The sequence below is a fragment of the Crocodylus porosus genome, unplaced genomic scaffold (genome assembly GCF_001723895.1).
Source record: "Crocodylus porosus isolate Cpor-Errol unplaced genomic scaffold, CroPor_comp1, whole genome shotgun sequence".
NCBI classification, from domain to species: Eukaryota; Metazoa; Chordata; order Crocodylia; family Crocodylidae; genus Crocodylus; species Crocodylus porosus.
The window spans coordinates 1,932,748-1,947,776 of NW_017728937.1; the positions used below are offsets into that span (position 1 = coordinate 1,932,748).

Consider the following 15,029-nt stretch of genomic DNA (forward strand, 5'->3'; position numbering starts at 1 on the left):
AAAAAAAACAACTTTGACTAATTCTACAGTCAATCACCTTTGTGCTCCACTGGATTTACAAGCCATCATGTAATAAGTGGAAAACACAGTTCTCGATACATCAGCCAGAAAAGTGTCCAGTTGCCTGGAGAAGTGTTGTGGAGTGTGTGCAAAAGAGAAGAATTTGAACCAAAGCCCATATGGTAGAGTAATAGCAGCTGCTAGGACTGAGAGACTCAAGAGTGGGAGTTAGGGTGTTAATCTGAAGTCAGAAGGCAGGGTAAATACTAGGGCTGTGCGAAATGGCACCGTTCGGTTTCGACTTGTGTTTTGACAGAACCACATTCCATTTTGAATTTCATTTTGATTCGAAACCACTGTTCCGTTTAGTTTCATTGAAATAGTTTCACTGTTTTGATGATGTTTTGACATTTTGCCCGTAGGCTATAATGGGGAAGTTCAAACAGCCTATAACTTTGTCATTTCTGGCCTGATTTGGATTAAACTTGCAGGGATGGTAGCCCCTTCTGAGGGCATGAAGTCTGCCAAGTTTCAAGGAGATACTTGAAACGGTATCAGGGGGTTTGGAGAACCTGCACCTCAAAGTCTTGAAAGCAAAAAAACTCATGTCACTTGTATGTGTTAAACCACAGTGGGGTCAAACTGCAGGCATGCTAGCCCCTGTGGAGGCCACAAAATTTTCAAAACATTTTGACTTGCCTCACTCTGTTTTGAGGCTGTTTCGAAGCTCTCTGTTTCATTTCCATTTCACTGTTTCAAGCTTGAAACAAGTTGAAACTGCGTCGAAACTAAACTGCCCTAGTAAATGCCTTATAGACAACTGAGAGAGACAGAGCACAAGATGTTGTTTATTCGAGTTCACTCCATCAGATGCTGTGTCGGAGAGGATTGCCAACCTAATTACAGTTTACAGACCTGGCACCTTCAGTTGGCTCATACCCTATCCCTTCCCTACCACCCCTGGTGTGTATTTAAGAGGAATCCAGTTTTAGGTCCAGAGCATCCTAGACTGTAGGACTCCTTTATGAAGCCTTGGTTTAGCCCAGCATGCAGATCTCAGTGTAGGCTTGTCTTCCCACCCCTGGAAATTTTGGCGGTGCCTGACTCCAGCTTTGGATTATAGGAGGCTCATTCAAGGTGCTACAAGTCCCTAAAATCAGGCCACATGCGTGTCTCTGTTGGCAGGGCCTGGTGCTGTGCTTCAGAGCTCTGTCCTGTTTTTGGTATAGCCTCTTACCCTGGGCACCTAAAGAAGGTATCAGTCAGCTGAGCTGGTAAAATTGGAAAAAATCTTGTTGTGCTAGTCAGCCTGGGCTGGTCCGGCCTGTCCTCTCGCATCTTCCCCGCTCCACAGAGTCCTTCCCCCAGTCCCTTACAGACATGGCAGCGGGATAGTGCTGCCTGGCTGAGGGGAGGGTGTAGCAAATGACATTTCCTCTCTAAGTGCACCACCCTTATGGCCACCAAGGCTCTTCCATATGCATTCGCAACCCTCCCTGGCAGATCCCTGCCTCTGGATTTGCACTGCTCTCACCTGGTCATGCTAATCACATATGCAACATGCGAGGGAACCTAAATTCAGTGACTGGTGGGAGACAGCTGCCCCATCCCCATGCCCCAGACTCAGTCCCCTACCCTTACCTTGGGTTCCTGAGTCCTGGTGCTGCCCAGGCCCATACATGAGAACTAACGTACAGCAATCTTTAGCTCCTCAAATAAGGTCAATAAGACACATCTTCCTATCTAGTAGACTGGAGTTGCTTTCTCTGCTTAGCCATACTTGTCACAAGATAATCTTCCTCATCCTCTGTGTGTGTTCAGTAAACAAAAAGGTTTCCCATGTGCCTGCTTTCCTGACTACTTCTGTTCTGTGTTTTAGGCAGCTCTCTAGCTGAGGCTATTGGCCATGGACAGTAACACAGCTGAGTATCATACCAGCGGTAAGTATCTCTAAATAGACTCCTGTCTATCAGAGACATCTTTTGCAAATGATATGAATTGCAATTCTCCCTGCTGGATGGAAGTGAAGTGCTTCCATCTCCACCAGTTTCAAACAGCATATGGGAAAGATGCAGCAACTGTTCATGTTCCTAAAAGAACTATGTATCCAAAGTATTAATACACACATGCTCTGGGAGTGGTGGAGGGAGGGCATGTTTTAATTAGAATGGCTCCAAGAGAGCAAGCTTTAGTTAGTGTCCCTGCCACCATATTGAGCATGGGTACGCTGATGCACAAGATGCGGAGGCTGGCTGGAGTGCAGTAATTATCATGATTAATTGAGTCTGGTCCAATGCATTGTAATTACAGTGTGTTGGAGCAGCCTCCTGGCTCATGTATAAGCACCCAGTGATTCTCAGCCAATATGACATGACATCCTAGGGTGCCATGAGATCCTTTTAAGGGTACCACACAATATTAGCACTGTTGGGTGCACAAATGCCTGCACACAATTCACAAGATAAACCCAGAGATTTCAAAAAAGAATCCACAGTGTCAAAAGCATTGTGCCTTGTTGTGGTCCTTCTGAGTTCTTTGCAACAAAAATAATTGCTGTATTTTTCCATAGTCAAAATATGATTGAAAGTGAAGAATTGGTTTTTTTAAGGGATGCCTTGAGCCTAATGAGGGATGCCTTGAGTTTAAAAAGGTTAAGAACCATTAGTGTAAACTTTTGGAAATCATTTCTGCAGGCCATTATTGAGGCAACTGGCTTAGTTAACTGAATCAAACAGGGTTTTTTAATGGAAAAAATGTAGTGGAAGTAAAGTTAAGGCTGCAGGAATGTATCAGTGATTTGGATTCCCCCCCTGTTTTCTTTTGTGAATTTGAAACTCAGTAGTTAATCTGGAGTGATTCAATGTAATAAGGGTGCCTTATTCTTATTCCACTTCATACACTAATAAAAGGGAAGAGTGTTCACACATGGAGTTTTCTAGGAGTAGCAAGTTATGCCCAAATAGCTGTGTGAGAGCAAGCCCCGGACGGCCAGAATTGAAGAATTTGGTGGAGCCATACAGAAAAAAAGATGGGTTTACCTCCATCATATTCTCATCACCCAGGAGTGTTAAGAGTGGGTTGTTGATGTTTTGGGGGATGCTATCGTGGCAGGGATCAATACAGTAGTGCACTTGCAGTGCTATTTAGTTTGCAGCAGTGATTGGACATACAAGGTACATCTGTCCCAAGTCCCCAACACTCTCTTTCTTGTGGCTTGAGAGCAACAGCAGGCATCTCTCAAAGTGGCTTCACTGTCTTATTTCAGGGCTAGCACATATGAACAGAGCAGATGGATGGGGTGTGCTTGAGAGCAGTGCAGGGGACATAGTATGACATGCCTGTAAAGGTCCTGGTCCCTGTGGGACCCCGATATGCTACTTAAATAACAGATGATAGTGATACACCACTAGGATGGAACTCACCAGGGCTCTTACTCCCTTATTTATTTGTACTTTGGTAGCACCTAGGAACCCAATTATAATTCACCCCCCCCCCCCCCGGTTTGTGCCAGGTGCTGTACAAACACTGCACCAAAGAGCTTACAAGCCAAGGCAAGAGAACAAACTAACACAGATAATTAGAAAGGAAGGGGAACACAGGATTTTAGGCCAGTGTGAAAACCAGAGACCATAGCAAATGTCATACTTTCTGGCTTAAGCAGATCAGCAACCACTATCAAGAAAAAACTCCTTTCCCTGTTGTATCAAAAGGTTAGTTCCATCATATTATAGATGTGATGGCTTCTTCAGGCCCCGCTTTCATTGGCTGCAGTCAGAGAGGGGCTGTGGAGGTAGATGGACCATGGTTGTGCTCAAACCTGACATATGCATTCACGGAGACTGCTTTGGCTGTGTCTCTCTCAGGTCTCTGTTCAAGAGCTGATACCAGTGGACCGGAATATGATCATAGGATAAATGTCTCTTGCTAGATAAAGGCTAGCATTCTGTTTTCACAGCTGGAGGCACTGATCTCCCAGCAGTGTTCTGCAACAAAGATTTTATTTCTTGTTACACTGAATGATTGACATGGACTTAATCATTTTATGTGATGGATGCTGGTGCAATGCAGCAACAATTGTTCAGCATACCATATTGAGGCTGCTGCATAGTCTTCTGGTTACAGCCATGAACCCAGAGTCTCCTCTGTATAGCCAGGTAACTAGGAAGCTTCCCCCAGATTCACTTAGCATCTCTGGCCTTTGGAAACCGACTGTTGGGGAAAGAACAATGTACTGTATTTTATCTCATATAACACAACCCTTGAATATACAAGGTACCTTGTTTGTTTGAAAGGCAAAACAAAGGAAAAAAATTTTTCCTTGTAGTAACTAAATAGCAGTGGTGGGGAGCAGAGCTTGCCCATCTTTCTACTTCTTGTGAGTTGTGTGCAGAGTTTACTTTCTCTTATGCCCATAACTGGCAGAAACTGTTCTTACTGTATTTCTCACATATAAAGTACATTGACATTTCTAGCAATTGTTTTTCATGTGTGTGTGTGTGTGTGTGTGTGTGTGTGTGTGTGTTCCCTCCTTCACCCTTGATGATGATCAGTATATGCAATGAAGCAGAAAGGTTGAGAGCCTTCAGTTGATGTCATGCCAGGTACGCTCCTGATTCACATAATGGTGGGACCTCATTTTCCAGGCAAGCTTCCTTAGCTGCCTTCCTCACTTGAAGCCTGGTGCTGATGGTCCAGTGCAAGGATTATTAGACAGGGACAGAATCCAAGGCCCATGTAGGTCAGTATCCAACACTGGCCACTATCTGATGCTGCCAAGGAGAGGGTGTAAGAACCCTGCATCTGGTATGGCATATCTAACCCCCTGTTAGTCCTCATCACCAACAGATGGTAATTAGCTTAAGACATGAGGCTGAAGATATCCTAACAATAACTTATTTCTATTTTAGTCACAAAGAACCCACCTGGGTGGGAAACTGGGATCTATGTGACCGGTGCACTTGCTCTGCTGGGTATAGCTGCAGTGAACCTATGGAAGCTCTGGAAATCTGGGAGCTATCCCATGCCATCTCCATTCCCCAACTACGACTACAGATATCTGGAGCAAAAGTACGGAACAACATATTCCGAGATCAAACACAAGGTAAAGTCAATGGGACAGCATCACCAGCCAAATGCCCATCAGCCTTGTTGTAGTACAGGGGTGGGCAAAATGCAGCCCATGGGGCCCCTAAAAAATTTAGATAATTAATATTTATCTGCCCCTGCAGCCCTTGATGGCTTGCCAAAACTCAGTAAGTGGCCCTCCGCCCAAAATAATTACCCACCCCTGTTGTAGTACTAAGGGCTGTAGCTTTCTTATAAAGGACTTTAACAGACAAAGAGGCACTGGGGCATTTAAGGGATAATTTCAGTTTCAGGAGTACTTGATTGATCCCAACCCCAAGCCAGTATGAATCCATGAGCCTCCATTGACATACTTCATATGCATTTCTGGCCCGTTGAGTCCAAAGTCCAGCATCCTATCTTTGCCAATAGGCAGGGGTGGATTTTGATCCTAGCTTCTCATCAATAGAGCACCAGCCTTTGGGGGAACATACTGACCCGGATGCATTGTCCTGTTGTTGTCACCAGAATTCTGTGGTATTTTCTATAGGCGAAGAGGCAGCCTATGCCTTTAGTCTGCCAACTGATGGGAATCCCATGGGACTTGACTTGGCTCTTGTCACAACTATTGTCTTGCAGATAGGGAGCACCAAAGGTAATTGAAATAGGAGCTCAGTGGCTAGACAAACTGCTGTCAGGGGTAGAGTTGGGCTATTGGGGAGATGAAATTCCAACATCTCTAGCACAGAGACTAATACTAGCAAATCAAGTTAGATCAGACCTGCACAACTGGAATGATTGATGCCAAGTCAAAGAAAATACCAGTATATTCCAGGGTAGCAGTATGGCAGTGGCAATGGTATCATGTGGGCTTTGGTGATTTGAAGCTATACTTTTAGTCTCCTTATTACAAAGAGGATATCGTAGATATGAATGCGTGAGCAGAAGAGCACACAGAAAATACAGCGGATTCTAGTCCACTGAAAAGAAGGGGAGCTGTCCATTTATTTTAAGGGATTTCAGTTTAGGTCCTTAGTGAGTGAATAAACCAAGGCAAGTAGATGTGTGTTTATAAGCCGAGAATGAAGACATCCACAGATGTAAACCACGGGTTTCCCTCACCCCAAGCTGTGGGCCAGATCTGGGCTGTGGGCCAGAATGGGCTCCTCCCCAGCTGGATCCATGGGGCCAGCAGCTGCAGCAGCTGCAGCAGGTCCAGTGCCAGCTGTGGCAGGGGCCTGGAGGTACTGAGCCAGCCAGTCACAGGGTGAGCAGGGCTGTGGCAGCACAGTTCTCGCTTACACTCCTGCCATCAACGTCCATGTTCAGTAGGATACAGGGGCCCCCAAAATCTGCAGCAGGCCCTCTCCCTTCCTGTCCACACCCCCAACTTTCAGTAGCCCTCCAGCAGCTCAGCAGCCAAGTAGAACAGCTCTGCAGGCCCTATCTTTGACACTCCTGCTGTAAGCAAGCAAGAGAGGAGAAAGGCAAAGCTGTCACAGACCAGCCTCTTACAGGGGAAGTTCTGCTTTGGGACTCTCCAAAGAAAACCTTATTCTGTTTCCCTCTTCCAAAGGATACCCTGAAGCCATCCCTGACATGGCTTCTTGAGGGGCAAGCCTCTGGCTTCAAGACCCCGGCTCTTCTCAGCCCCTGACCAATAAACTGAACCCCGACCTCTAAGAGCTCCACCTTTGCTCAGCTCCTGGAAACAGGTGTTGGGATGGGAGGGGAAGAGTCAGGGTGCCATTGTCCCGAACACCACCACAGACAGCTCAGCTCCAGAGTCTTTATGGTGCCACTGCAGTTCCCTCAGCCCTCCGTGGGAGTCCTGCCTTCCCTTTCCTTTTGCCTCAGGCAAGACAGGCATGCCTCGGGCATAGACAGCTGCCCTTGCCACAAAACCATTACAAAATGTTAGTTTTAACCCAGGCACTAACAGTCACCCAGTCAAATGAGCAAAATTTTATGGGGAACCCATCAGGGAGCAATCTCTGCAGCCTAGTGCCAGTCCCAGACTGCTGTCTCCCCCTGAGGTAGAAAGTGCACCTAGATGCACTAACTATGAAACTATTTACAGCAAAGCATGCTCACACTGAGTCCTCCAGAGTGTTCCCCACCAAAACTCAGCCTACTTTGCCTCTTGGGTTAAACAAGGAAACACCTAAATAGTTAAATGGCACAATGCAAGGGCCAGGGGGTGAAGATTGGTCCAGTTCCATTCAAGTAAGTCTAAAGGTAAGTGTTGAAGGCAGTGGGAGTTAGATCTGGGCCCCTTTGAGATGAAAAAGTTTCCTTCTGAACTTGGAAATCCAAGGCCAGGGAAGCCAATAGAAAGACGCAACCCACACATACATGACCTGAAGAAAAATGGCTTGTGTTCAAAAGCTTTTCTAACTCTATCCAAGTATGCAGTTGGTCCAATAAAAGACAAAGGCAGGGTAGAGTTGCACTTTATAAACTAACCAAGATAGGTAAATGTAGACGTAGAAGTATAGTGCAAGCTTTCATGAATATCTGATGAAGTGAGCTTCAGCTCATGACAGCTTATGCTTGCTATCTACTGGACAGACAGACAGATTTTGGTTAGTCTACAAGGTGCAAATATTTTTATTTGACTTTAGATTAACATAGCTGTTTGACTGCTTTCTATTGGACTTCAGATTAACATAGCTAACTAAGTCCCAGTAAAAGATATCACCCAAGAAAATTCTTGCTTTACACGTACCCGGACTTTCCTTAAGCATAATAGCAGCAGGCAAGCTGTAAAAGAACTGGTAGGGCAGCTGGATCAGTAGTGGGTAAAGGGGCTATTTACATTTCAGAGGGCAAATGCTTTCTTTTGCATCAGATTTTACTAGGAAGGAAGCTGCGGAGATGGTTACTCCAGGCCTGCTGCTTTCAGCTAATAAAAGGAAAGGGTTAGCAGATTAAAGGGTCAAAAGAGTTTGAGATGGTGAAGTATCAGTGGTTAATTTAAGAGCAAAAGGTCACCAGGGCGGTATGGTTATGCTCAAGAAGCTGAAAGGAGGGTGTGAATCAAATGGCTTAGCAGCTCACAAAATTATGCAGTCTGTCATTGAAAATAGCTACTTATACCAATGATTGGAGGGTAGCAAATCTTGAACTCTCCTTTTAAAATGTGCAAGGCATGATCTTGGAAATTACAGAGCAGTGGTGCCTTATTTCTGTAACATGTAGTCTGGCTGGAATCCAAGCCAATCAAAGATGGACACACGTCATTGCTAAAACTGCGAAGCGGGTTGTTCTGTTCATTTTCAAGACAGAATTTTCACTTTCACAAGCTTTTTATCTGATATCATTCAGAAGTGGGAAAAAATATTTTAAAATGTATAATACTGAATCAATCTGTCAAAACTGACACTATAAAATGCTAAACCACACATCAAAGAACAAATGGAAGGTGAAGGTTTCCATTCATAGTCTCCATCTGAAACACTGTACAAAAATGAAATATTTCCCTCAGAAATGACAGATTTGGGGAATTGTGTGTGGCAGTAGTTTTTGATTAATGAGAATTTTTTTCATTCAAATGTTCATGACGGTGGTTGTTTTTAATGGAGTGCCTAGATGCTCCAAGATGACTATTAGTCATTATAAGCGCACTTAATAAGAGAGTCCCTGCTCTAGAGAGTCCAGAGTCTAAACGAGAGAGAGGGAACGAACGCAAAAAACTAGAAAATCTAGTTTAGGTGACAGCATACACATACCCCGACATTTGGATCAGCTTTATCTATCATTCCTGACCTTTTGTGAGGGCAACCATGTAAAACAGGCCTGGCTCAGCCCCTTGGCTCTCATGTTCAAACTCAGCCTAGCCAGGAGTGATATAAAAAGCACTCTGTGTAGAAAACTGCATCGCAGCAGCCGCAGGGAACTATTTTTAACCATCTGGTGGTTCATGCTTCTTGCCAGCTCTGTCCTGCTATGCTGGCCTATTACAGTTGCACCCTCCTCCTCTCATTTTTCCTTTCTTAAGAATGTAAGACCTGCCATTTATACGGGGTCATACGGGGGGCAGACCATCTGCCCATCTTGTCCAGTAGCCTGCATCACACAGCGTCAGAGAGTGGATGCTGAAAGGGAAAGTGAACAGGGTATGACCAGGGTTTTTTTTTCTGTTGTTCCTCTCTCACTTGCAGCCTCCTGCATTTAAGGGAGTTTTGATTCAGAGGCTGTATCTCTAATTTTCATGCTCAATAGTGATGCATGTACCTTTCCTCCTAAAAATTTGTCCAATTGCTTTGTGAAACTGGCTCAATTGTCAGCTCCACGTCTGATGGCAACGAGTTCCACACTTTAATTACACACTATGAGAAAAAGAGCTTCCTTTTGTTAGTTTTAAACTCACTACCTACTAGTTGCATTTTTGATCCCTAGTTCTTGTTATTGTATTGTTAGAGATAATAAATAATAAATCCCTATTTACTTTCTTTTCACCATTTAGTATTTGGCAAACTCTTATCATGCGCAAGTGTCTCTTTTCTAATATGTCTAGGCCTCGCCTCTTTAGTCTGTCCTCACACAGAAGCCTCTCTGTACCACTAATCATCTTTGTTCTTCCCAAATACCTTTTCCGTCTTGGTTCTCAAACTACTTGTCCTCTGAAAGCTTCTTAAAAGTCTCATGCTGCCACAGAGAACTTGAGCCTTTTTGAGGACAGGACATGTGCAAATTAGCTGTTTCCTAGGAAAGGAACAAGAAGGAAGGACACGGGGGTGGGGGCAAGATAACTGGTAGATAAGCAAGGGATAGAAGGTAAGGATGGAAAGGACCTGTACTGAAGTAGCAAGGGACACATGGGATGCAACTCTGCAGTGCTAGTTGGAAGTGAACTGCACAGTCTTTTGGGGAAGCTAAGCAAAATATCTGACCATTTCTCTTAAAAGGTCCCAATATTTTTAGAAAACAGGAATGCAAAAACATCCCTTGGGCCCTCTAGTCCTTGTTACCTCAGTTTCCTGGTAGGGTTTTGCCTGACAAGGATTCATTAGCAATATGTGGTGAAGCTGGCAGCAGGCAGGGAAGAAAACATACTTATTAAACATCTGAAATGGCCAGTGTTACACGCTTGGCTTCACTGTTTGTACTGAGCACAGCCCTTTGGTCCCTTATCAATTTAGCCTCCCCTCCCAAAATATGACCTTCTTTCAAGTTTCATGCATATGGTATACATTTCACTGTTTCATCTGGTCTCTCCTAAGTGATATACGCAAAGGGCCTTCTTCCTCTGTTTGCTCTGGGAAGGTTATCTCACTGTCTGATGCTATAGATATTATTACTGGGCAGCTATCTTTATTTCTGATAGCAGTTATGTATTTGGGTCCCTTGTGTCATGTGCTTCACATGCACTGTAATAGCAAATCATTCAGAAATGCACAGGCTAATCAAACCTGAGTGGCTCTTCTATCCTATCCTCTGTCTGCAGAGAGGTGTAACCTCGAACATTCGAAAGGCAGCGGAAAGGACATCCCCGGTCCGCAAACCCAGCCTGAAGATGGATGACACCTTTGAGAATATCAATGAGCTGGGGACCTTGGAACTGATGAACAAAGATCTGGAGCTGGCTCCATATGGACCCCTGAAGAAGTCAGTGTCCACCGACTCGCTTAGCTCCATCTCCTCCATAGGGAATAATTTTGGCCAAGATTTCACTGTGGGCCAGGTGGAAGTCAACATGGAGTACGACGTGCACTCCAACACCCTGCATGTCACGCTGCTGCAAGGCAAAGACCTCATGGAGAAAGAGGATGTCAACTTTGAGTCTTGCTTTGTGCGTATCAGCTTGGTTCCAGATGAGCAAATCGTTGGCATCTCCAGGGTAAGCCTCTACCATCTCTTGCAATGTGTATGCATGTCTTGAGCAGTGTGCATCATGTACAAGAGCTGTTATGGTTGATGTTGAACTAGACCTCTGAAGCACTAGGTGCACAGTTTGGTCATGGATTGTCTGGGCATTCAGGAGAAAAATCTGAGTGAGTCTCTAAGGGCTCCTCTTTCCTGCTTGGAAGAGGCTAGTTCAGCTGGGCTAGAATAGGCTTAGCATGTGTTCTGAGGAGTGGTCACAGAAGCCAGGTATCTGGGGGTATGTTTACACCATTTCAACAAGGATATTCTCACCCACCTGCTCCCACTTGCATGCGACAAACCTGGAAATGTGCCAGTGAATCCTCTTCAAGGGTAACCCGCTGTGGTCACTCTTGAGACTCTTGAGAGTGGGTCCACCAGCACATTCCTGGGTTTGGGGGGTGTGAGCAAGACTAGTTGAGCAGACATACCCAGGGACCTTGCCAGAAGCACAATGTTTGGAGGCAGTTAGTAGAGGGATTATTGGAAATGACTAGCTGGTTTACAGCCTTGGGGTATAGTGCTTGGAACACCTGCAGTTGCTTTCCTCTATATTTGTGGAGCACAAGCACAGTGCTGGACATCTGTGGAGGAGGGATGTACCACAGCCCTCGAGCAACCCCACAGAACAGGGAAAAGGGAGGACAGGGTGGGTAACCATGACATAATTCAGTGTTATTTCTTGTTGAATGGGGATAGGTTCTAAGTCCAGGGTGAAGCCCTCCACAAAACTTGATGGCAATGGGGTTCACCAAACACAGAATCATATTGTCCCCATCTTAATTCCCAGTAGCATAACCCAAATGGATCTATCTCGAATGAAAGTTATGAAGAAATGTACATTTTGGAGTCATGCACGCAACAATTTTACCCAGCTGGGAGTGAGGTCATGGTTCTGCATTGGTGGCTGTCACTGACGCTCACTGCAAAAAGGCTCTTCATTTCAAAACTGCTGGTTTGGTAGAAATGTGCATCCTGTGGGTCATTCTGAGACTATATGTCTGCTGGAGCAGAAATGGATTTGCATTCAGTGCCATGCTATACAGCATAAAAGATACCAGTTTCATGCTGTTTTATTCAGGGGCGCAGCTAACCTCTTGTGCATGTTTCTATGTCTCCTTGGACATGGGTGCCTTGTCTCCATGAAACAAGTGAGTCAGTGTCTCCAGGCGTTTTACTCATGGGGTTAATAGTCTTTCTCTTTACTCTGAGCTGACCTTCGTGGCCATGTCATTATGGGAGATGGTTCTTCCAGAAAAGATGGCAGAAAACTTGGCAGAAGTTATCACTAAATGAGGTAAGAGGCCACAAGTGGTCTCCTTAGTGATGGCAGCCAAAGGCCCCTGCCCCAGCAGGGTTCTAGCTGTATCCGTGATGTAACCGTCTAGCCAACAGCCGAATCAGCAAGAGAGTCGTTCCTCTCTAGTTCTCATTGCACTCAGACCTTTGCACTGCAATGAAGGTATCTGGAACTGTCATTCCTGACTCACATGCAGGACCATAACTAGGGATGAGCAAGTGAGGCGCCAGCCCTGGGTACTGACTTAGTGTCTATTACAGTGCCCCATCTCATTGCCTCAGCACCAGCATCCCCATACCAAGCAGTAGCAGCTGGGGATGGGCAAATAGCAATGTAGCAGCAGCCACTGGGTCTTTGAGTCCCCAGGGCAGGTAAGACTGACTGGCTTCATCCTTTCACCCTCCTCCCCCATCACTTTCTGTCACTTGAGGAACCCTCTCCACTCAGGGTACAAGGGTTTTGCCCAGGGTGCAAAACTTGTTATTTATGCCTCTGCTTATAAGAAAAGCCTCATAGCCTCCTCTGCTGCCCCAACCACCTTTTGGTCGATTGAAGTTTCACTGTCCAAGCAGGCAGAAATGCCCAGGCCCTTCCCCATCAGAAACTGAGACTGGAATTGACACCCGCGCAATATCCAGATTTGGTTCCTTCTTGTGACAAATAAACATTTGTTTCTGTGACAGCTTCCAGCACTGGATGCATGCCTTTTAAGTGGCAGCTATCCAAAACCAGATGGTGCTTCCCTGGGAACTGAGAATCTGATCTGTTTGTGTTGGGGGCTCACGTTTATAGAGCAGATACTGGGCACACTCTGCTCGACTCCTCTAGCAGCACTTTCCTTCCTATTAAGACAATGCACAAGGATTAAAATATCTGGAGAGTACTCTCCATCAATCAAAGTTGGGACACTTGCATTAGTGTCTATCCATCCAGAAAGTCAGCTACGCTGTCTCTGCTTCCAAGAGCAGTGTGCAGGTCAGATTGCTCCAGGGCTATTATGGGCTATGGGAGGGGTAAAAAAAATTGATGTCACTCTTGTTTAAGAGTCATCCAGCAGTGTTTAATCTGACTGAAGTTGGATACCAGCTTGAGCCAAAGGGGATCTGAGTTCCTTTCCTGACTGCATGTGATTTGAAAGCAAGTTGCTCTGTGCCCATTAGCATGGAAATGGGATTTCTTTGCTCTTGTCTCTGTGTTGTAAACTCTTCAGGGCCTGGAACGTGCGCGCACACATACGTGTGTGTGTGTCTGCACACTCATACTGCACCCAACACAAAGAGGCCTTGATCTTCTTTGAGATTCCTGGGTGCTGCCATAGTACTAACAATAGTCACTACCCACAGGAGACAATTGTATGCTGCAATGGCCAAGCTACTGTAATTAGAATGAGGGATGGAAATTACCTACTATTAGATTTCAATTGACAGTGTTAAAATGGCCACTTGACAGAGAAGAGAGGAGGAAATCTGCCAGGGGCTGTAACCCAGAAGACGGCCCAGTGTGAGGACTATGACAAGGGTTGCTGTAGAGATTGGGCCAGGTCTTGGTATTTCCCAAGTGCATGTGAACACAGTGCAGAGCTGGCCTTAGGGAAAATGGTGCCCTGGGTGAATTTGTATTTTGGCACCACCCCAACACAGTTCCCTTCCCCCAAGTCAGTGGTGCTGCTGCAGGCAGAGGCGGGTGGGCAGGAGTGTGGGGCGTAGTGCAGCAGGAAGGCAGTACCACCTGCACTGCCTGGTCTGGCTCCTCCTGAGCAGTGGCTGGAAACAGAGGGCTGCAGTGGGCTGGGCAGTGCTCCTCCTGTCTCTGGCTGAGGCAAGGTGGGGTGAGGGGAGAGTACTGCTGTGTGTGTGTGGTGCCTCCTGACCATGAAGCCCATGTCACCCACTCCTGAGGCTGGCTCTGACACTTTGCCTTTGCCTTCCAGCTCCAGTTCTGAAATGCAGGGCAGCTGAAGGCAGCTGACCTGCTACTGGTGATGACTCTGCTGGGCCACCTGGTATTTGCTGCAGCCAGGCCTTTGAGAACATGGAGTGCTCCAGCAGCATAGATTGGAAAGCAGGCTGCCTGTCACTCCCCTACATTCAGCCTCTGGCCTATGTGAGCAAATGCCATGTCTCGCATGCTTCCATGAACAGGGAATGTCTTCAGAGGCACTTACTGTTGGGGACAAATTCATGTCATCTAAGTGGGTAGCCTGCATAGGGAAGTCTCAGGAGGAGGGAGGGAGAGATGGGGAGTAGGAGCTTCATTCCAGAGCTCCCCAGCTTAGGCAGTGCCAGAGGTGCATGCTCTACTTTCACAGATTCATAGATTGTAGAGTCGGAAGGGACCACGAAGGATCATCGTGTCCAACCCCCTGCCCCAGGCAGGGAAGAGCGCTGAGGTCATAGTTTCATAGTTAGTAGCGTTGGAAGGTACCCGAGCAGATCATCAAGTCCAACCCCCTGCCATGGCAGGAAAAAGTACTCGGGTCAAATGACCCCATTAAGGTGTTCATCTAGCCTCCTCTTAAAGTCCCCCAGGGGAGGGGCCAGCACCACTTCTCTTGGAAGTTGGTTCCAGACCCTAGCCGCCCTGACCGTGAAGTAGCGCCTTTTAATGTCTAGTCTAAACCTACTGTCTAGCAACTTATGGCCGTTATTCCTGGTCACTCCTGGCAGTGCTCAGGGAAACAGGGACTCCCCCAGTGCCTGCTGGTCCCCTCTGACTAGTTTGTAACAAGCCACTAGATCCCCCCTCAGCCTTCTCTTCCCTGATCATGCGAGCAGCCCTCTTCTGGACCCTCTCCATG

At 46.2% G+C, this 15,029-nt stretch overlaps 1 protein-coding gene across 1 annotated transcript in view; it reads left to right on the forward strand.

Moving 5' to 3' along the window:
- Window positions 1-15,029, forward strand: part of SYT12 (synaptotagmin 12) — a 66,905-nt gene that overhangs the window by 15,556 nt on the left and 36,320 nt on the right. The window contains exons 2-4 of the mRNA XM_019547246.1: window positions 1,880-1,940; window positions 4,908-5,101; window positions 10,514-10,906. Of these exons, the coding sequence (XP_019402791.1) occupies window positions 1,907-1,940; window positions 4,908-5,101; window positions 10,514-10,906 (621 nt within the window). The 5' untranslated portion in view covers window positions 1,880-1,906. The remainder of the gene's footprint in view (window positions 1-1,879; window positions 1,941-4,907; window positions 5,102-10,513; window positions 10,907-15,029) is intronic.